The sequence below is a fragment of the Salvelinus fontinalis genome, chromosome 26, assembly GCF_029448725.1.
Source record: "Salvelinus fontinalis isolate EN_2023a chromosome 26, ASM2944872v1, whole genome shotgun sequence".
NCBI lineage: Eukaryota > Metazoa > Chordata > Actinopteri > Salmoniformes > Salmonidae > Salvelinus > Salvelinus fontinalis.
Window position 1 is genome coordinate 46,500,673 of NC_074690.1, and position 23,182 is coordinate 46,523,854.

The window sequence follows — 23,182 nt, forward strand, 5'->3', positions numbered from 1 at the left end:
CCTACGTCTGCTTCCACGGAAGGCTTTCGTCTCCAGCCATAATTTTCTTCCATGTTCAGAATGTCTTCTCCTTCTTTCTCTCCTCCCAAGCCCAGGATACTTTCTCCACCTGGGCACGCTGCTTGGTCCTGTTTTGATGGGATATTCTGTCACGGTCTTCTAAATGAGCAGACCAAGGCGCAGCGTGAGTATAGTTCCACATCTTTAATTATAAAGTGAAACTGGACACAAAATAACAAAACTTACAAAGACCCGTGACAACGTAGTGCACAAACACACTAACACAGACATAAACAATATTCCATAACCCACAGGTGGAAAAAATGCTACTTAAGTTTGATCCCCAATTAGAGACAACGATAGCCAGCTGCCTGTAATTGGGAATCATACCAAAACCGCAACATAGAAAAACAACCTAGAACCCCACATAGAAAATATAAACTAGACTAACCCCCCAGTCACGCCCTGACCTACTCCACCATAGAAAATAAAGGCTCTCTATGGTCAGTGCGTGACACTCATGCATTGTTTATGCTGAAACTATACACAACCTTGAAATGCAGTTAATAGGTAAGAAAATTGGCTCCAGCTTTTGAGCTACTGTTTGGCCTAACTGCTTTAATTAACTAAAGAAAAGGTTGTCTGTGTGGCAAAGCTTTATTCAAATGAATGCCAATGAGGCCGACTACAAAACCAACCTGTTAAAAATTCTGTCTAAGGGAATTCTGCCTAATTTAAGCAACAACAAAAAAATGGTAAAAAAACATGCATCATCTCTCGCCAAGATCCAGGCTACCTCTATGGAGATCAAGAGAGCCTTCTCAGTCTGTGGCCAATTTGTGGCGATTATCAGTAACCGCCTGAGTCCGGGAACAATTGATGCACATGCTTTTTGAGAGCCCACTTCAGCATAAAAGAAAAGTTAAACAGATAGGCCTGTAGCCTAAGCAAATACTTTGTTTGTTTGCTGCAGGGTAGGCCTACCAGGTTATTTGATGTAGCCTATAACCTTAGTTTGTGTGTAGAATGTTATTCTACATGTGTTTGGCTAGTGGTGGAAAAAGTACCCAACTATCTTACTTGAGTAAAAGTAAAGATACCTTTAATAGAAAATGACTCAAGTAAAAGTAAAAGTCACCCAGTAAAATTCAACTTGAGTATAAGTACACAAGTATTTGGTTTAAAATATACTTAAGTATCAAAAGTAAAATTGTAAATAATTTCAAATTCCTTATGTTAAGCAAACCAGACGGCACCATTTTCTTTTTCTATTTTTTACAGAAAGCCACGGGCACACTCCAACATTCAGACATAATTTACAAACGAAGCATGTGTTTTTCGTGAGTTCGCAAGATAATAGGCAGTAGGGATGACCATGGATGTTCGGTTGATAAGTGTGTGAATTTGACTATTTTCCTGTTGTGCTAAGCATTCAAAATGTAACGAGTACTTTTGGGTGACAAGGAAAATGTATGGAGTAAAAAGTATATTTTCTTAAAGAATGTAGTGAAGTAAAAGTAGTAAAAAATATAAATAGTAACGTACATATACCACAAAAAAACTACTTAAGTAGTACTTTAAAGTATTTTTACTTAAGTACTGTACTTTACACCACTGTGATTGGCTGGGTCTTGAGAATCAGTCAGCTACAATTACAGTTAGGCCTATCTACAATTATAGTTACTGTTTCTGACTAAGACTGTTTTTCATGTTAATGCCATTTAAAAAAATTTTTTTAATAAACTTGAATTGAACTGCTTTATGAACATTTAGTTTTTTCTGTCTTGAATAAAAGTAATAATGGAAAATAATAATTGATGGGTCTTGACTTGTTTATTTAATTAGATTATACACAGAGTGAACAAAACATTAGTAACACCATCCTAAAATTGAGTTGCATCCCCTTTTACCCTCAGAACTGCCTCAATTCGCAGGGGCATGGACTCTACAAGGTGTCGAAAGCGTTCCACAGGGATGTTGGCCCATGTTGACTCCAATGCTTCCCACAGTTGTGTCAAGTTGGCTGGATATTCTTTGGGGGGTGGACCAATCTTGATATACACGGGAAACTGTAGAGCGTGAAAAACCCAGCAATGTTGCAGTTCTTGACACAATCAAACCGGTGCCACTCGCACCTACTACCATACCCCGTTCAAAGGCACTCACATCTTTTGTCTTGCTCATTCACCCTCTGAATGGCACACATACGCAATCAATGTTTCAATTGTCTCAAGGCTTAAAAATGATCTTTAACCTGTTTTCTCCCTTTCATCTACACTGATTGAGGTGGATTTAACATCAATACGGTGACATCAATAAGGAATCATTGCTTTCATCTGGATTCACCTTGTCAGTCTGTCATGGAAAGAGCAGGAGTTCCTAATGTTTTGTACCCCCTTTGTATAGTCCACGATTGTGTAGCCAGAAGGCTCACGGTTCATTTATTTTATGCTGTGACTAAATAAACATTTTGAAACAAAACCTTGAGAGATGATAATTTACTTCATGGCTAGAAATGGGCCAACCATAGATTTTTAGGTGAGTGAATGCAATAAGTAAATGTTAGCTTTTAGCACATGATTCACAGTGGGTTTAGATTCGTGGACAATTGATCAACCCCAGCACTATCCATGGTGCTGAATAGATCACCACAATAAGTGAAGTTAAATCAGCCACAACCTTCCCAAATTCTCCCGACGGTGTCACACCAGCCTTCGCTTTGGCTCCCCTCCTGTCCAGCTCAGGCGTTCGGCCCTCTAGCTGCTGCCGAAACGACTGCTGGCAAACGCCCTTCACTCATCAACCCCGGACTTATCTCATCCCCACTCTATCACTGTATATATACTCCCTCTGCCAATTGTCTTTGTCGGTCATTGTAAATGTTACTTGTTTTCCTGAAAGGAATCTCTCCTACTATTTCCTGAGTACTTTATATTTTGCACTTTGGGTTTGCCCTGTGCCTTTTCATTATGAAGATATATTTTGAGCACAACAGTGTTTGGGTTTGTCCCGCTTTGATCTATAGTGCTTAAATAAATTCAGTAGTTCTAAACATGCAACTGCCTCCTGTCTACACCAGTGAAATACGGCTAGGTGCAAGGGGAAGACACTTTTCCGTTGTTCGCTGTAACTAATAGAAAATTAATTTGTGTTGTATTGTAAAGCCCTTACTTATTGGAAAAGCGTCATAGCTTTCTCTATTTCTGGCATATGACAACCCCTCCATTACAGTTTTATTTTTCAAAGGACCCAACAGTAAAGGACAACTTTACATTTGGGTTAGTTCTTGTTCCCTCAGCAAAACCACATTAGAGTGACTGACCATTTCCTATTTTTTGAATGAAGTGTTACACTGCCCTCTGGTGTGTAGCAATGAACACAATTATTTAGTTTCACATCCAAAACAAAAGTCAGGACTCTGATCAAAAGTAGTGCACTAAATAGGGAATATAGGGTACCATTTAGGATAGGGGCTGAGCTTCGGCACAATCTGAAAAAACTCTGAATACTGCAACAAGAGAAATTAGGAAAGTCAGTGTCTATGACTATGTCAGGGTCATTCCCTTGAACTATAGACGACCACAGTTGACTGTCTCTTTCATCCATTACAAACTCAGAGCTCAAGGGATTCCCCTGCTTTTCTGTGTTCCTCTGTTGACATCCATCCTGACTGGATCCAGAATGTTCTTTCTCCTTCTCCATCTTTATTACAAACTCCAGAACACTGGTCTCCTGCTCTCCACGGTTCCCAAACTGGTGCAGCTTACTGAGCTTCTCTGGATCTTCTGCCAGCTGCTCCTCTAGGAGGGTTAGTGGGGCATGATTCTCCTCTTCTTCCAAGTGCTGATGATTCTCAATGGGGAGATTCTGGATGGCATTATTGCTGGATCTGGTGTTTCCTGCAAAGACATCACTCAGTTATAATTGCAAAGCCAAAAAAAGATATACAGTTTAAGTCGGAAGTTTACATACACCTTAGCCAAATACATTTAAACTCAGTTTTTTACAATTCCCGACATTTAATCCAAGTACAAATTCCCTGTCTTAGGTCAGTTAGGATCACCACTTTATTTTAACAATGTGAAATGTCAGAATAATAGTAGAGAGAATGATTTATTTCAGCTTTCATTTCTTTCATCACATTCCCTGTGCGTCAGACATTTACATACACTCAATTAGTATTTGGTAGCATTGCCTTTAAATTGTTTAACTTAGGTCAAACGTTTCGGGTAGCTTCCCAAAATAAGTTGGGTGAATTTTGGCCCATTTCTCCTGACAGAGCTGGTGTAACTGAGTCAGGTTTCTAGGCCTCCTTGCTGACACACGCTTTTTCAGTTCTGCCCACAAATTTTCTATAGGATGGAGGTCAGGGCTTTCTGATGGCCACTCCAATACCTTGACTTTGTTGTCCTTAAGCCATTTTGCCACAACTTTGGAAGTATGCTTGGGGGTCATTGTCCATTTGGAAGACCCATTTGCGACCAAGTTTAAACTTCCTGACTGATGTCTTGAGATGTTGCTTCAATATATCCACATAATTTTACGTCCTCATGATGCTATCTATTTTGTGAAGTGCACCAGTCCCTCCTGCAGCATATACCCCCACAACATGATGCTGCCACCCCCGTGCTTCACGGTTGGGATAGTGTTCTTCGGCTTGCAAGTGGCCCCCATTTTCCTCCAAACATAACAATGGTCATTATGGCCAAACAGTTCTATTTTTGTGTCATCAGACCAGAGGACATTTCTCCAAAAAGTACAATCTTTGTCCCCATGTGCAGTTGCAAACCTTAGTCTGACTTTTTTATGGCGGTTTTGGAGCTGTGGCTTCTTCCTTGCTGAGCAGCCTTTCAGGTTATGTCGATATAGGACTTGTTTTACTGTGGACATAGATACTTGTGTACCTGTTTCCTCCAGCATCTTCACAAGGTCCTTTGCTGTTGTTCTGGGATTGATTTACACTTTTCGCACCAAAGTACGTTTTCTAGGAGACAGATTGCATCTCCTTCCTGAGCGGTAAGACGGCTGTGTGGTCCCATGGTGTTTATACATGCGCACTATTGTTTGTACAGATGAACATGGTATCTTCAGGCGTTTGGAAATTGCTCCCAAGGATGAACCAGACTTGTGGAGGTCTACAATTCTTTTCTGAGGTCTTGGCTGATTTCTTTTGATTTTCCCATAACGTCAAGCAAAGAAACACTGAGTTTGAAGGTAGGCCTCAAATACCGCCACAGGTACACCTCCAATTGACTCAAATGATGTCAATTAGCCTATCAGAAGCTTCTAATGCCATTACATAATTTTCTGGAATTTTCCAAGCTGTTTAAAGGCACAGTTAACTTAGTGCATGTAAACTTCTGACCCACTGGATTTGTGATACAGTGAAATAAACAATTGTTGTAAAAATTACTTGTGTCATGCACAAAGTAGATGTCCTAACCGACTTGCCAAAACTATAGTTTGTTCACAATAAATGTGTGGAGTGGTTGAAAAATGAGTTTTAATGACTCCAACCTAAGTGTATGTAAACTTCCGACTTCAACTGTACATGTACTTATGTAAAGAAGTTGATGCCCTTCTTATATGGACCAAAAAATTATATAATAGCAAAATGTTATCAAATAAAAAATTCAACACCATGGTCAGTATAACAAGGTTTGGAAACCAAGTAAGCTCACCCTATGAATGCGTTCCAAATGGCACCCGACAGAGTGCACTACTTTGGACCAAAGCCCTATGGGCCCTGTTTAAAAGTAGTGCACTATATAGGGAATAGGGTGCCATTTGGGACAGAGACCCTGTTTTGAACGGAAGTAGGCATGTCCAATGAATTCAGTTACCCCATCCACTTGGTCCTCCATGTTGCGCCCCTTCTCCATGGTCCTTCATCCGGTCTCTCTACCTTAATGAAAGGTGACTCTAAATCTGCAAACTAGAGAAGGATGAAATTATTAGACAGCATTGTCAACTTGTCAGGTTTTAAGTCTAAGACTGAGTTAAAGATGGGTTTTCTAGAGTTATGTGTCCCTTGCAGCTCCTAGTAGAGCAAAGGGCCTCAACAGAGATGCCCTTTGCTCCCCTAGGATCCCAAAATAATCTCTGATTCAACTACACAAGAATCATGGGATACAGAGACCTTGACATCTACCAAAGCCGACCCAAGTGGAATGTCCTTCACACCAAATGCATCCTCATCTCCTCGCTGACTGGGTCTCCAGTCTGAAGCACAGCTGTCCATTTACTTATCTGAAACAGCAAATGATTGCAGACATCAAGAAAACTGCTTGAGGGCTCCTGCAGTACTCTCAGATATAGGGTTTATAAAAATGTTGGCAGGTAGGCTAAAATGAATTGACTCCAAACTCAATTTGTCCAACATTTAGCAGAATAAAATCTATACTGAACAAAAATGTGAAGTGTTGGTCCCATGTTTCATGAGCTGAAATAAAATATCCCAGAAATGTTCCATATGCACAAAAATATTATTTCTCTCATTTTGTGCACAAATTTGTTTAAACCCTGTTAGTGAGCGTTTCTCTTTTGCCAAGATAATCCATCCAATCCACCTGACAGGTGGAGTCATCAGGCCAGGTAGTCATGAGGCATGGTGCTAGGGCTCAGGTCCTTCGGGAGGCGAGGGAGAGAATTAGAGGGAGAATACTTAAATTCACACAGGACACCAGATAAGAGGAGAATTACACCAGATATAACAGACTGACCCTAGCCCCCGGCACATAGACTATTGCAGCATAGATACTGGAGGCTGAGACGGACGGACGGACGGGGGGGTCCGGCCCCTGTCCGACGATACCCCTGGACATTACACAGGTGTACCTTGTGCTGGGGACAATAAAAGGCCACTAAAATGTGCAGTTATAAATAGCTCTCTAAGGTATGCAATGACTGACATGACGAGGAAAACTGATGATGCACTACCCAATTTCGAAATTGCATCTTGTGCATTCCACTATTACAACTTTCAAGAGTAAGTTTGAAAGTCAGACTGAGTTCCCCAAAAAGTATTGTGTTTGTTGTTTTTTTCAGTTTGGGAACCACTGGCCTAATAAACCGCCAGCTTTCCAGACGAGATGTAGTGGGGGGACCACACAACATCTCATCGCATGACGTTTACTTCGATATGATAGTTATTAGATCAATATTTGCACATAAAAGCCTTTCCACCGACATTTGTCACAGAATTTCTTTTACCTACACAAAAAGATCCCACATTGTCTAGTGTATTTTGTTGTCAACATTTGGAAAGTTTACCAGGCCTGTCATGATATTTTTTATCTGATAATTAGGCAACTTTACTCGCATAAAAACTCGGGCTTGAGAACACCACCAAGATTTGTTCACAATCTAGTCCGGTTGTGGCCAAAACTACACCTTGTTTGAAATGTATCAATAAAATGTACATTGTTTAAAGCACACTTTACAAGTCTCAGTAACAAAATGACAGCTCCAATAAGCCCCCTATAGTGAACGAGAGGCTTGCTGAATCATGACTCTTTAGAGTTGAGTTCATCGTTCGCCGGTAGGGGGGTCCTGTGGTTTCCAGTAGTTACCACAGCCACAAAGTCAAAATTGGCTATATCATAAAAATGAATGCCAACAAAAATATGCGTTCAGATCTTAATTTAAGTTTAGGGTTAGGCATAAGGTTAGCAGTGTCATTAAGATTAGGGTTAAGGTTTAAAATCACATTTGAAAAATATCAATTGTAGAAACGGGCAGGGCTTATTACTTTGTGGGTGGGGGTAACTAGTGACGACCGGGTCATGCGTGCGTGTCCAATAGATGACACAGCCACAAAGTTTTTTATAAATACAAATTGGTAGATACAGTTGTCCCATTGCTGTACCTCCAGTACGGACTCGGGAGAGGCGAAGGTTCGAGAGCCGTGCATCCTCCGAAACACAACCCCGCCAAGCCGCACTGCTTCTTGACACAATGCACGCCTAACCCAGAAGCCAGTCGCACCAATGTGTCGGAGGAAACACCGTACACCTGGCGACCTTGTCAGTGTGCATGCACCTGGCCCGCCACAGGAGTCGCTAGGGAAAATTAAAGGAGAACATAGATAGCTTCTGGCAGTTTCTGAAGCTAATGTGGCATGTTGAATTTATTTTCTTCCTATGAATTTGGCTCTAGCATTTGAACCGTTTCCTGAAAGCTAAAACTCCCTGGAATATGGATGTGCCTTCTGATCCCCTCTCCGCGTTAGAAGGGAGTGTCAGAAAAAACACAATTTGAACAAATAAGAATAACATTGACTAGCCCTGTCATATTCCTTCTAAGGATAGGCTTTCCACTCCTTCTATTTAATCTTGCTCTTGTGACTGACTGGATTCGAACCAGGTCTCCTTCGTGTCACAAGACTGGGTGAGCCCACTTAGCATTTCACCCGCCTTTGACCTCATACTCAAAGATCATGGCACCAATATAACTGACTAGGTTCAAAATCAGTCCTAATGCACAAAAACACTTTTTTTGTGGCAAACAGAAACAGAAAGATCTGTGCACCCCATTTAATGAGAGTGCAACAGAGGTGGTTTGGTGGATCCAAGCATGTGATGAGCAACCTCGCCTGAGACCTGAAGACATGTGTTAGTTTGCCTGATGGGGTTCTAACCTAGGTCTCCTGTATGCTAGACAATGCAACTTTTCAGGATTCAGACAAGTTCCTCATCACACGAGCGTGGTCACAGAACCATCTGTGTTACACTTCACGCCCCTTTGACCTCCTCCTTGAAGAGACCCATTCAAGTCACAGAACCAATGCCTAGGCTTTAGCTCAACAGGCTAACACAGTCCACCCAGTCAGACCTATGTTAATCTTATAATGACTACCCTTGCCAGAGACTTGAAACTAACACAAACACATGTCAAACTAACATGTCTTCAGGTCTCAGGCAAGATCTCATCACATAAGCATGGATCACCAAACCACGCTCTACTGATGAGTAACTTTGCTGGATCTTGAAGACTTGTGTTAGCGTAGCAGATAGGGATCTGTGACACTCATTCTTCCGCCTGAAGTGTCGCCTCTTCAGCAATTGAAAGAAGGCCTTTTTTAATAGCTTGGTGGGTTGGAATGCGTCAGGAGGAGGGTCATGTGTGTTTGCGAGGCAGAGGTCATGAGTTTGAGTCTCGGTGTGAGCTGATCGGGGGAAGAAGTCGTTGAGCAAGCAACGTGTTGTGCTTTACATGAGCTTCCTGAACTCAGAGCAGGTGGATACGGACAAAAATCCATGTCGTGATAAATTGCCTGAATTGAAGTGATAACGATAAATAAGATGATATGTTTATAAAGTTTTTTTATTTTTTATTATCCTTTAAACTGCTACTGCTAGTTCGATGGTTGTAGCCATTAACAATTATCACATTCATTTTATTTTAAACTTCACATTTCTCTAGTACAGGCTACTTATCGTAATAAACCATACCAGCAAAATGCCTGCAATAAGTGTTGATAATTGACACTGAAATCGCTCCATATATAATAACTCCTATTATATAAGTATTGGGACAGTGACACGTTATTTGTTGTTCTGCCTCTGTACGCTAGCAGATGCATAGATATCATGCCCCAACAAAATGCTAACCTCCCATGTTATTGTAATGGTGAGAAATTAGCATTTCTTTGGGGTATGATATTTGTGAGTCTGTAACTTTCTCACTCATCACTATTCACAATTAATTCAGGCCTATCCGTAATCATGGTAGCATCCACATTTATGTAGAAGTGTTAAGAAACATATTGTATTTTTATTTATAATAAAAGTGACTCCAAAATGACAATACGTTAGTTACCATTCTTTTCTATTGGGCACAAAATAATCTGAAACACAACCAAAACACCAAATGTATCCAACACGTTTGTAGAGTCACAAGCTTGATGTTATCATTGAGTGCTAGGAATATGAGACCAAATACTAAACTTTTGACTACTTTAATCAACATAAGTGAATTTCCCCCAATACTTTTGGTAACCTAAAATAGGGTAACTATGTACAAAAAGTGGTGTAATTTCTAAAGGGTTCACCCGATATGGATGAAAATGGGATTTGCCGCCCCCCCCTGCTGTCATGGCGGATGCTATTGGTGCTATATCTGAGTTTACACCTTTTCTGTCCTCGGGATTGGTTATTTTAGGGGATTTGAATCTGGATTGGCTATCCCCAGCCACAGCTCAATTTAAGAGTATATGCATTGATTTTAAATCGGACTCAATTGATCTCAAAACCCGCACGGCTAAATGTGAAAAACCTTGTTATCTCTTCAACAATTGATTTTAATTCTTACTAATAACTATTTGTCGAGTGGAATATTTGCATATGATCTCAGTGATCCTTGTCCCATATATGTATTGGAGATACGAAACAGCAAAATACAAATTGACATGTTCTACTCTGATTTAGCAACAACAACAACAACAAATGAGAAAATAGAAAAATATTCACATCCAACTAATCAGGTAAAGGAAAGAAGAACATATCAATGGAATGTCCGCAACTCCAGTATACTCCAATAGTGATTGAATCAGACGCACAACAACGACAACGATTCGATCTGAGTTGTATCTTCGTCGCGTCATCTCTACTCAGGCTCTACTCTGATTTAGCCCACCGTCTCCTGTATTCCTGACCCTGAGTTGGCTCTAGATCGATCGAACCTTTGGTTATCTTCTGAATTATCTGAGCTCATTCAAAGGAGAAATCAGGCCTGGGCCAAAGCAAGGGGAAACGGACACTGTAGTGGACTGGCAATCTTTCAGAAAATTGAGAAACAGATGTACTATATCGATTTAAGAAAGCTAAATAAAGCTACTTTTTAAGCTCTACTGTATCTCTGACTCTGCTGGTGTCAGAAATGCAGTAACAAAATAAATGATGCACTGATGCGTACAAATTCCTCTACTTCCCTGCCTAAGCAAGTACTGTCAGACTCTGGCATCATAACTGAGAATAATGGGATGTGATGCTTTCAATCATTATTTTATCTCGGCAGGCTTTTATGATGGTGCCGGGAGGGGACTGCTGCCGTTTTACGGGCTCCGAACCAACTGTTCTATTTTGTGTGTTTTTTCACATTGTTTGTAAATAATGTTTCTGCTACCGTAGGGAATTTGTTGGTGAGTGGGTAACCCGCCTCTACCATCTACTATTGGCCAATGGGCAATCACTGGAGAATAAACTGGATGATCTCCGTTCGAGACTATCTTACCAACGGGACATTAAAAACTGGAATACTTTTATGTTTCACGAGTCGTGGCTGAACGACAATACGGATAATATACAGTTGGCTGGGTTTTCCGTGCATCGGCAGGACAGAACAGCTTTGTCTGGTAAGACAAGAGGTGGGGGTGTGTGTCTATTTGTCAATAACAGCTGTTGCGTGATGTCTAATATTAAGGAAGTCTTGAGGTATTGCTCTTCTGTGGCAGAGTACCTCATGATAATCTGTAGACCACACTATCTACCAAGAGAATTTTCACAGATATAGCCGTCTACTTACCACCACAAACCGATGCTGGCACTAAGACCGCACTCAACAAGCTGTATAAGTCCATAAGCAAGAAAAACAAGAAAATGCTCATCCAGAAGAAGCACTCCTAATGGACAGGGGCCTTTAATGCAAGCAAACTTAAATCCGTTTAACCTAATCTGTACCAGCATGTCACATGTGCAAACAAAGAAAAAAAGAAAAAAACTCTAGACCACCCTCACTCCACACACAGAGACGCATACAAAGCTCTCCCTTGAACTCCATTTGGCAAATCTGACCATAATTCTATCCTCCTGATTCCTGCTTACAAGCAAAGACTAAAGCAGGAAGATCTACTAACTCGCTCATTACAAAAGTGGTCAGATGACGCAGATGCCACACAACAGGACTGTTTTGCTCGCACAGACTGGAATCTCTTTCGGGATTCATCAAATGGCATTGAGGATTATACCACCTCAGTCACCGGCTTCATTAATAAGTGTATCGACGACGTCGTCCCCACAGTGTACATATCCCAACCAGAAGCCATGGATTACAGGCAACATCCGCACCGCGCTAAAGGCTAGAGCTGCCGCTTTCAAGGAGCGGGTCACTAATCCTTTAAACAGGTCAGCATTCACAAGGTTGTGGGGCCAGACGGATTACCAGGACGTGTACTCAGAGCATGCACGGACCAACTGGCAATTGTCTTCACTGACATGTTCAACCTCTCCCTGACTGAGTCTGTAATACCTACATGTTTCAAGCAGACCACCATAGTCCCTGTGCCGAAGACAGCAAAGGTAACCTGTCTAAATGACTTTCGCCCCGTAGCACTCACATCAGTAGCCATGAAGTGCTTTGAAAGGCTGGTCATCAACACCATCATCCCGGAAACCCTAGACCCACTCCAATTTGCATACCGCCCCAACAGAGCCACAGATGACGCAATCGCACTCCACACTCTTTCCCACCTGGACAAAAAAGGAACAGCTATGTAAGAATGCTGTTCATTGACTACAGCTAGGGCTTCAACACCATAGTGCCCACAAAGCTCATCACTAAGCTAAGGACCCTGGGACTAAAACAGCTCCCTCTGCAACTGGATCCTGGACTTACTGACGGGCCGCCCACAGGTGATAAGGGTAGGCAACAACACATCTGCCACGCTGATCCTCAACACCGGGACCCCTCAGAGGTGTGTGCTCAGTCCTGTACTCCCTGTTCACCCACGTCTGCGTGGCCAAGCACTGCTCCAACACCATCATTAAGTTTGCTGACAACACAAGTGTTAGGCCTGATCACCGACAACAATGAGACAGTCTATAGGGCGGAGGTCAGAGACCTGGCAGTGTGTTGTCCTGGCACCAACCTCGCCATCAACGTGAGCAAGACAAAGGAGCGCATAGTGGCCTACAGGAAAAGGGGGGCCGAACACGCCCCCATTCCCATTAACGGGCTGTAGTGGAGCGGTTTGAGAGTTTGACAAGCTCCTTGGTGTCCACATCACCAACAAACTATCATGGTCCAAACACACCAAGACAGTCATGAAGGAGGCACAACACCCCCCAGGAAACTGAAAAGATTTGGCATGGGTTCCCAGATCCTCAAAAAGTTCTACAGCTGCACCATCGAGAGCATCCTGACCGGTTGCATGGAAACTGCTCGGCCTCCAACCATAAGGCGCTACAGAAGGTAGTGCGTACAGCCCAGTACATCACTGGGACCAAGCTTCCTGCCATCCAGGACCTATATACTAGGCGGTGTCAGAGGAAGGCCCAAATAATTGTCAAAGACTCCAGTCACCCAAGTCATAGACTGTTCTCTCTGCTACTGCACGGCAAGTAGTACCGGAAAGCCAAGTCTCGGTTAAAATGCTCCTTAACAGATTCCACCCCCAAGCTATAAGACTGCTGAACAATTAATCAAACGGCCACCTGGACTATTTACATTGACCCCCCCCCTAGATTTGTGGTTTTATAGGACAATGTTAGTTTTCACTGGGCTGTTCTGGTCCAAAACTGGTTTGCCACCCATCCACAATTGTAGTTTTGTACCTACCCCCATATTCACGTTTTCTAAATCCCATAGAGGAATTCTTCTCAGCCTGGCGCTGGAAAGTGTATGATCGCCAACCCTATGCCCGCATGCCGCTTCTCCAGGCAATGGAGGACGCATGTGGGGACATAGAGGTTGCCTCTGTCCAAGGTTGGATTCGCCACGCTAGGAGATACTTCCCTCGATGTTTGGCAAGAGAAAACGTATCTTGTGATGTGGACGAAGAATTGTGGCCAGACCCAGGCCAGAGATGAAGCGTAGCTTAGCACTGGTGACTGCCACCCCCCCCCCCCCCCCCCCCCCCCCTAGCAATTCCTGGACTGCCCCCCAGGGACCCCACACACACAATTGTGTTCTTTACTGTATTCTAAAGAATATACTTTTGGTTTACATATGTTTATGGTTTTGTTATATGCTACTGTATACAACAGTAATGTTTGGCCTAATAAATATTTTCTGTTTCTACATTGCATTGGTGTTTACAGTGTACTTGTTACCCCTCTCAGCAGATTACTTTCACTGTAGAACATTGTATTGAAATGTAGATATAAGCCTATGAAAGACCAAAGAGCTTTAGATTTAGAACAACAGTGTTTACATGGTATATCCAAAAATGTACTATTATGAAAGCAGTGTTTGCCATTTGATGCAAATGCTTCATTCTGACATGTGTTTATGGCATTTTGAATGCAGTGTTACATTTTGAAGGAGATGTGAGGCATTTTGCATTTTGTGTGTGCAGTTTTGGAAATTGTGTGTAGAGTTTTGAAAAACGGAGACAGTTTTGAAAACGTGTGTAAGCAGTTGGAAAAAAAATGTAATTCTCAGCTACGATCTTATCTTTGAAATGTATATCAGTTGGTTTTAAGTGTGCAAAGCTGTCATCAAGGCAAAGGGTAGCTACTTTGAAGAATATAAAATATATTTAAAAAAAATTTAAACAGTTTTTTGGGTACCACATGATTCCATGTGTGCTATTTCATAGTTTTGATGTCTTCACTATTATTCTACAATGTAGAAAAATACAAAAATAAAGAAAAACCCTTGAATGAGTAGGTCTGTCCAAACTTTTGACTGTTACTGCATATCTTTCATCTCTCTGTTTCCTCATTTTCCTTCAATTCGCAAGAGGCTGAATGTATCTTACATTGGAAAACACCAGTGCAAGTGAAACAGCGCCCCTCTGTCTCTCTATGTATAGGCCATCGATCCAATGCTGTCTGGTCCAAACGAGTATGACATTGTTGCAGCCCGTAGCGTTGAAGGCAAGGGAAGCCAGTGAGCATCTGGCCTCCCTTGACAAAAAAAAAATATATATATATTTTAAACCCAAGCTAAATTGATCGAGCTCAACCGTGAACAGCAAAAAAAGTGTCAAGGGAAGCCAGCTTGGATTTGGTGTCACTCCTATCAAATCCGATTGAGAGCAAACGTCACTGACAGAAACTATAATTGTTACATCTAGTTGTGTTGTCCTCCGGTGGCTAGCTAGCCAGCTATGCAAAAGTGTCCTTTTCCTAAAATAGCTATAGATAGGGATTTGGACTTGTGGTTTTACTTAATTCTGATTCAACCATTAATTCATACATTGTTTGTGCCCCTGGCCTGAGGATGGAAGTTCAATATGTAGAAGTTAACTAAATAACGTTGCCCATGAATGGAAGTTAGACTAGCGAGCAAGCATTTTAGTCAGGTAGCCTAGGACAACAAAAAATAATGGTCTGTACTGTATGACAGAGTGATAGACCATTTCATCAACATGAAAGAGGGCATTGGCGCTTCTCTACAAGAAGGGTGAGTCAACATGTTTTTCTACTTGCACAAACACGCATGCACACACGCGCACACAGAAGTCAGAACCATGGACAGCCACATATTTTAGCTCACAATGATTGGACTAAATTGTTTTTGGTATCTTTTAGTTGTCACTGTATCAGACTAAGCAAAGGCGATTTGATGAAGTTGAAATGGTGCTGGATTAGTGGAGGCTGCCCCTGTTTTCTTTGTGACTTGCCATAACTCTCTGTGGTTCTAAATCAATAGATGTTTAGTGGTCCGAAAATTTCAGAAACATGAACTTGCTTGACCAAGCTGTAGGTAGGTCATGTAACTGTTACTGTACATGCAATATGCTTTGTGAAACTTCACTGGACAGAGGTTGCTGTCCGGTTTTGTGATAAAACAAAAGGTGTGGTTGAATATATTCTGCCACTGTCTTCGTATTGTTTAGGCCTATATATCACTGTTGCGAGGTATGTGAATGAACAAGATAAATCATAGAACAAACACAATTATCACAGCATATAGGTTGTAGTATGGCTTTTTCTGGGGGGGGGGCTTGGCTTCCCCAGTGATTTTACCCACTCACTGCTACTGCTGGGCATCTGGATAAATGAGTTGATGAGTTAAGAAGCTGAGAATAAAAATGTGCTTCTTCTATAGAAATAGGTATTGCCTCTTGCTAAATAGTAGAAAGCAGACTATTCAGTCAACGTTCCTATAGGTCCTAGACAATGGCGACAATCTATAGAGGAACCAGACTAATAAAAATAATTGTATGTATTGTAGGTAGGCCATGACTGACCTCACACTCCAGTACAGTAGATGGCAGTGTATGCGATCCGCAAACCCAATCTCGAAGAAGAAGAAACTAGCAGCGACACAGTACTACACGGGTAACATTGTAGCTAGCATTTTTAAACCAAATGATTAGCCCACCAGTAGCATATTAACGTTACTCAGTAACAAAGTTCCAATCTTTTGCAGGAGTACGACAGAGCTGCGTTAAGATTCATTCAACATTTGAAAATGTTGAGCAGTGTTTCTCTACGGGCGCAGATCGCTTCCATCATAGAGGTACTTTCTAAAGCTGCGGTTGCAGAAATTAGCAAAGTAGTCGACGATGGTATAGTTGTGTTACGTGTGGAAATGTGTCAACGGGAAAATGAAATCAACGTCCTGAAAAATAATTTACAGCAACTTGACAGCGAGCTTCGAAGAGCTCGAACTCGTGGGATTCAAGCTCGAAGACGCATTCATCATGGTCGATCAGTCGCTGCTGAGAACCTTGGGAGGGAAGGTGGGTACGACGACGTAGTATTAGCAGCAACTCTACAATCAATCAATAGTTAGCAATACGTAACTGTGCACGTAACATTGGTCAGCGAGCAATAGCACACTTTCAGGTAAACAATGTACGTTTATTTCATCGGCCAACTCACGTTCACATTGAACCAAAATCTGGATTTACAGAATATGTTGATTATCCTTAAACCCAGGACGCAGCCATTCAACTTGCCATTCACCAGCTTTTCAAGATTAGTCATGTAAAAATACGAACGGTACTTAATAACGAATGTAGTTTAATGTCGTTACGGACGGTATGTACTACTAAAAAAGCTCTCAATAAAAAGTTGCATGCACCGAAAAATTCGTCTTTAAAGAATTTAAGTATTGTTTTTGACCAAGTGCGCATGCACCTCCTGCAATAAATGTAATGGAATTAATATACGCTAAATAAAGCCTGTCTTTATGTACAATCACTGTAAAAACGTGCACTATTGTCTACTTACAATACATATTATTGCGTTCCGTGTAGCGCAGGTGAAACCGATTGATATGATCATACACTGTTGTAAGGGGATAAAGCAGAGATCTTTATATAATGACGAGATGTGCATATCTCTGCCCTAACAATGGGGGTCGTTGTCCCAAAGGCGGGAAGGCAAGAGACGAGCTTAGGTTAAAAAAAAAAAAAAGCTTTGGTCAAAATAACGCATTGGGTTTATTTTGGGGAGAGTGAAACTTCTTGTTTAGCCACCTCCTCTCTGGATAAAATCAATTACCTCTCTTCCTGCAGATGAGTGATAGGGGTGGAAACCTAGAGGTTAAGAGCTCTAGATAAGAGTGTTTGCTAAAATGTAACTTATTCTGGCTCGGACAAGGCTAGTGATGGTCATGTAATAATGTCATTATTACATACCTTTATACCCTTCTTTGACACAACCCCTCAGAAACTAGGGTTGGACTGATATATGATTAAATCGAATGTTGGGATATTTGACATTGACAATATATTGTAAAGTGCAAGAGCCTTAAATGTACAAATCCAAACTGCAGTTTTACCAATTATGCACTATCAATATGGTGCAAATCCAATTTTCTTATACATGCGCCGAATACAACAGGTGTAGACCTTAAAGTGAAATTCTTACTTACAAGCCCTTAACCAACAATGCAGTTTTCAGAAAATATTTACTAAATAAACTAAAGTTTAAAAAAAAGTAACACAATAAAATAACAATAACGAGGCTATATACAGGGGGTACCGAGTCAATGTGTGGGGGTACAGGTTAGTTGAGGTAATGTTAATATTATGTCTGGTAGCCTCGTGTCACTGGGCAGGTCGCAGCTGGGTTTCCCTTTGTAGTCTGATTATAGTTTGCAAGCCATGCCACATCTGACAAGCATCAGAGTCGGTGTAGAAGGATTCAATCTTTGTCCTGTATTGATGCTTTGCCCGTTTGATGGTTCGTCGGAGGGCATAGTGGGATTTCTTATAAGCATTCGGGTTAGTGTCCCGAACCTTGAAAGCGGCAGCTCTTGCCTTTAGCTCGGTGCGGATGTTGCCTGTAATCCATGATTTCTGGTTGGGATATGTACGTACGGTCACTGTGGGGACGGTCATCGATGCATTTATTGATGAAGCCGGTGACTGAGGTGGTAATACTATTCAATGCCATCGGACGAATCCCAGAACATATTCCAGTCTGTGCTAGCAAAACAGTCCTGTCAGTAGCATCCACGTCATCTGACCACTTCTTAATGAATAAACTAAGCCATATTTTTTTCGACATAACATTATTTAATGAGAATGCGACTAATATCGTAAAAAACAAATAAGCCCAAGAAATTGCACAGTCTGGAATTATCTAGTCATTAACAGCGCAAAAATGACTATATCGCAATATTTGGAGTAGCGTATCATAGAAGAGGTCTCCCATTGCCCAACCCTAACAGACACGGCTCCATTTGGATTATTATTAAAACAAACAATGAAGGATTTTGATGACATGCGATACTTCTTCATTTCCACAGGGCCAGGTAAAAGCGGTACTACTTGTGTAGGGAGGACCTCGCTTGAGAAACTGCAGTCTGGGGAAGATGGTAATGAAAGGGATGAAGAAGACATTCGACGTGCAGATGAGACTCGGGTGAAGACTGAGCCAGGAGTGGAGCTGGAACAAGCGAAGCAAAGTACAGGGAGAAAGGAAAAAGGTCGTCTGGATGCCGAACTGTCGATGTATGACAGAGACAGCCAGCAGTGGATGTCCAGTTCACAAGCAGACAATGATATGGAGATGAGCAATTCGGAATATTTTAATAGTTCAGGGCAAAACTCCCAGTGTCTCCCTGATCACTCTCCTGTACCTCCTGGAAATTCCGGAAAGGAGGAAGCGTCATGCAGCAGTGTTTCGTTTCCAGGTAAACTATATTTTGATGTAAGAGAGGATGTGATCGCACAGCTCAGACGGCCACAACATTATCGGCAGTCAGACGTACTCAAGAGAACAAGTGACGGCACAGTACAGTCGAACCCAGACCCTAGAAGTGTGTTGGGTTTTGGCTCAAATTATAATACGGCAAGGAGAGCGAGGACCAAGAGATTTTGCCAGGTTAAGAAACACTTCATTTGCACACTGTGTGGAAAGAGTTTCGAGCGTTACGGTCATCTTGAAAGGCATCTGCGAATTCATACGGGTGAGAAACCGTACAGCTGTGACCTATGTGGAAGATGTTTCAACCAGAAGAGTAGCCTCAAAGGACATCTGAAGACTCACAGAGGTAAGAGATTAGAATCACTATGTAAACAGTACATTGGTTATAGATCATAGGCAATTCCATGGCTGCGTACCAAATGACACCCTATTCCCTATATCGTGTAGAGCCCATAGGTCTCTGGTCAAAAGTAGTGCATTTTATAGGTAATTGGGTACAATTTGGAACACTCACTAGATAATAACACCAATATATTGGTTATTATAGGACATAAACAATTCCCTGCCTCATTATTTTATTAATCAAACGTAATATTTCCACACAGTATCGATAGACGCACAAGCGAACAACGAGGAGATGCCTGCCCTGGATAGAAGTCAGTCTGAGGAAGAGCAATGCAACACAAATAACGAAGTGGTCCTAACTCCTGAGATGCCTGTGAAGTCGGAGCCAGAGGAGCAGAAGGATGCATCGCAGACACTGAATCGTAAAGGAGAAGAGCAGACTGCAGGCAGCGCAGAAGAACTGGCTGCTAACTTGTCATTGTACGAGAGAGGGAGCCAGTCGTGGATGTCTGGTTCACAAGCAGACCATGGTATTGAGACAAGCAATTCAGAATATTTCAGCAGTTCTGGTCACAAGTCACAGTGTCTCCCTGACCACTCACCTTTAAATCATGTCCCGGGAATGGTGGAGGCGTCATGCAGCAGTGCTTCATTTCCAGGAAAACCCTATGTTGATGTCAGAGAGGATATGATTTTGCAGCTCAGACAGCAACATTCGGGACCTTCAGACACGCTGTTGATAGCAAGTGACGGCACAGTACAGTCAAACTCACAGGGCGTGGAAGGGGTTACCCTGAACCATAGCCCTATCTTCTCTAGTTTTCCAAGGAACGTGAGAACCTTCCAAGGAGTCACCAAGGACAAGAAGTGCTTCGTCTGTTCATTCTGTGGGAAAGTTTTTGAGCGGGTTGGTCATCTGGAAAGGCACCAGCGGATTCATACGGGCGAGAAACCGTACAGATGTGAAATATGCGGAAGGTGCTTCAACCAGAAGAGCAGCCTCAAAGGGCATCTGAAGACTCACAGAGGTAAGAGACCAAAATAATGTGGATGTTTTTCATACTTTTAATAAATGAAAAATGTAAATCTGTTAATTGTTCTAAGGTTCCATCCTAAATGGCACCCTATTCCCTTTATAGTGTACTACTTTTGACCTTGGCCCATAGGGCTCTGATCAAAGTAGTGCACTACATACAGAATAAGGTGTCATTTGGGACAGATACTAAATGTTTTCCTGGTCTCTCAGTGGTTTAGGATGAAGTTTAACAGCTAATGTTAGATTGCTATTTTGATGTTATAATCAATGCTAAAATATTTGGTACTCTTGTTTTGTCAAGCGGATGGGGTCGAAATGCTAATGGAACAACCTCAACTTGATAAGAAGCCTGAGGTCCACCCTAGACCCTCAGAGAACCCAGAGGAACAGAGGGCTCAGGCTTCACTTGCTGAAGAACAGCCTAGCTCTGGGGACAGTGAAGACCAGGAGGGGGGAAGGGGGCAGGGGTTAGTAGTGAAAACAGAGCGAGAGAAGGAGTTTAAATCCCAGACAATCAATCTGTCTGGACATCAACACCAACAAATCACAGAGCGACCAGGTTACCAGGATGACCCAGAGTATGTCATGGATGAGAGGGAGAGTCAGCTGTGTAGATCTTTTACGGCAGAGAGGCACAATGATAACGAGTCTGGGTCTGTACACCCAGGTTGCTCCTTCGATGGTACGACGCAGCAGAAGTCCCATCCAGATTCGCCCTCTGTCAAATACAATCACCACCACGGGTTCTATTCGTCAGCTTCTAGAGAGGTGGAACTTGAACACTTGTCTTTTCAGGATGAGAAAAACAAGTTGGAAATGATTGAGCAAGAGCAGTATGCAGGAATGGCTCTACATGCAAGGAACCGAGAGGATGGCAATAGGACAATACTACCCAGGTTTCAGGACCGGGTACCACACCCTGTAGTGAAGGAAACGGCAATGAGAGAGTACATCACAGAACCAAACAGTCAAGAAGGCATTTTATTTGCCCTTGGTATAGACGGTTTTGACAGCACAGAGGGCAGCAGTGCCACCACAGACAACACAAGAAATAGATGTTTCATATGCTCCATTTGTGGAAAGAGTTTTGATCGTCATAGTCATTTTGAAAGACACCAGCGCACTCATACTGGTGAGAAACCCTACTGCTGTGAGATATGTGGTAAGAGTTTCACTCAGAAGAGCAGCCTGAAAGCTCATCAGAGACTTCATACAGGGTAGTTAAAGGCCAGATAGGCTTCATCAAAATGCAATCAATACTGGTGTTGTAAAATGAGTATTGGACATATGGCTGCTATTGGTAATAACTTGGTGTTGCAACAATTTGGAAGTCCAACTATATTGTGTTGGTAAGACTTAATATGTTTGTTTTATATGGTTGTTTCCATTACACTTGATTAAATGGAACACTTGAGTAGTGCTTAGTTTGTTGTCATCAGGTATCTCTAATAATGTATAAAAAAAGGTGAAAGAAAAATTTGAATAATGAAATGTTTTTTTCTTCTCTACATCAAACGTATGGATAATTTATCCAATTAATAGGGTTACGTAACCATTTTTGGGGGGAGATGGTAAGTTTGTCTACTACTCAATGAATGAGTAGAGTACCGTAATTTCCGGACTATAAGCCGCTACTTTTTTCCCACACTATGAACCTCGCGGTTTATACAATGACGCGGCTAATTTAATTTAAATTTTTCACAAGATTCACGCTGCCAAAAAACTGAGCACCGTCACATAATGTCACGTAAATCGAGCGCGCTCAAACTTCCCATCATTCTGATTACGGTAGTCATTTTGTCACCCTCATCATGGCAAAGACACGGAGAAATGCATATGATGCAGCTTTCAAGTTGAAGGCGATCGATCTGGCTGTTGGAAAAGGAAATAGAGCTGCTGCACGGGAGCTTGGCCTTAATGAGTCGATGATAAGACGTTGGAAACAGCAGCGTGAGGAACTGACGCTGACAACAAAAGCTTTCAGAGAAGAAAAGCAGATGGCCCGAACTAGAAAATGAGCTTGAAGACTGGGTCAACACACAGAGAGCAGACGGCCGAGGTGTTTCAACTGTGCAGATCCGACTGAAAGCCAAAACAATCGCCACCGCAATGAAGTTTGACTTTCTTGGTAGGCTACTGTTTACTGCAATTTTTGTTACAAGCCGTGTTTCGTTAAAGCCTATTTATTTTTGTTACAAGCCGTGTTTCGTTAAAGCCTATTTATTTTTGTTACAAGCCGTGTTTAGTTTCAAAGCCTATTTATTTTTGTTACAAGCCGTGTTTCGTTAAAGCCTATTTATTTTTGTTACAAGCCGTGTTTCGTTAAAGCCTATTTATTTTTGTTACAAGCCGTGTTTCGTTTAAAGGCTGTGTAAAGTTCATTTGTTTCAATGTACCGGTAGGCACTTGCGGCTTATAGACGTGTGCGGTTTATTTATGTACAAAATACATATTTTAAAAAAATTCAGTGGGTACGGCTTATATTCAGGTGCGCTTAATAGTCCAGCAATTACGGTAGTTCAAATTTAGTTTTTTTTTTTTTACTCAAGCTACCAAAAACACAGGAAAATCAGCCTAGTTTGAGTAAAATGTTATTTTTCTGCTTGTATATATTTTTCAAGTAAATGTAAAATTGTGAATGTCTCAATCTTGTGGGTTCACTGTTTTACTTGCCAGTAAAAAATAAAATGTTTTATAAGAGGATTCCTATTTTTTGCCATTCCAACTTAGGTGTTCACTTTTCTGGTATTTT

At 41.8% G+C, this 23,182-nt stretch overlaps 1 protein-coding gene and 1 long non-coding RNA gene across 2 annotated transcripts; one reads left to right on the forward strand and one right to left on the reverse strand.

The window, feature by feature from the left end:
* Nucleotides 1–1,235: 1,235 nt before the first annotated feature.
* LOC129824465 (uncharacterized) lies at nucleotides 1,236–17,266 on the reverse strand. Its single transcript, XR_008754754.1, has 4 exons — nucleotides 17,124–17,266; nucleotides 6,140–6,249; nucleotides 5,844–5,935; nucleotides 1,236–3,899 (listed from the first exon to the last, which is right to left on the reverse strand). It is a non-coding gene; the product is annotated as an uncharacterized LOC129824465 (long non-coding RNA).
* Nucleotides 16,190–23,133, forward strand: LOC129824464 (zinc finger protein 112-like). The gene is made up of 5 exons (XM_055884156.1): nucleotides 16,190–16,226; nucleotides 16,318–16,630; nucleotides 18,649–19,395; nucleotides 19,655–20,422; nucleotides 20,732–23,133. The coding sequence occupies exons 2-5, from the start codon at nucleotides 16,360–16,362 to the stop codon at nucleotides 21,649–21,651; spliced, it is 2,706 nt and encodes a 901-aa protein (XP_055740131.1). The 5' UTR covers nucleotides 16,190–16,226; nucleotides 16,318–16,359; the 3' UTR covers nucleotides 21,652–23,133.
* The last annotated feature ends 49 nt before the right edge of the window (nucleotides 23,134–23,182 follow it).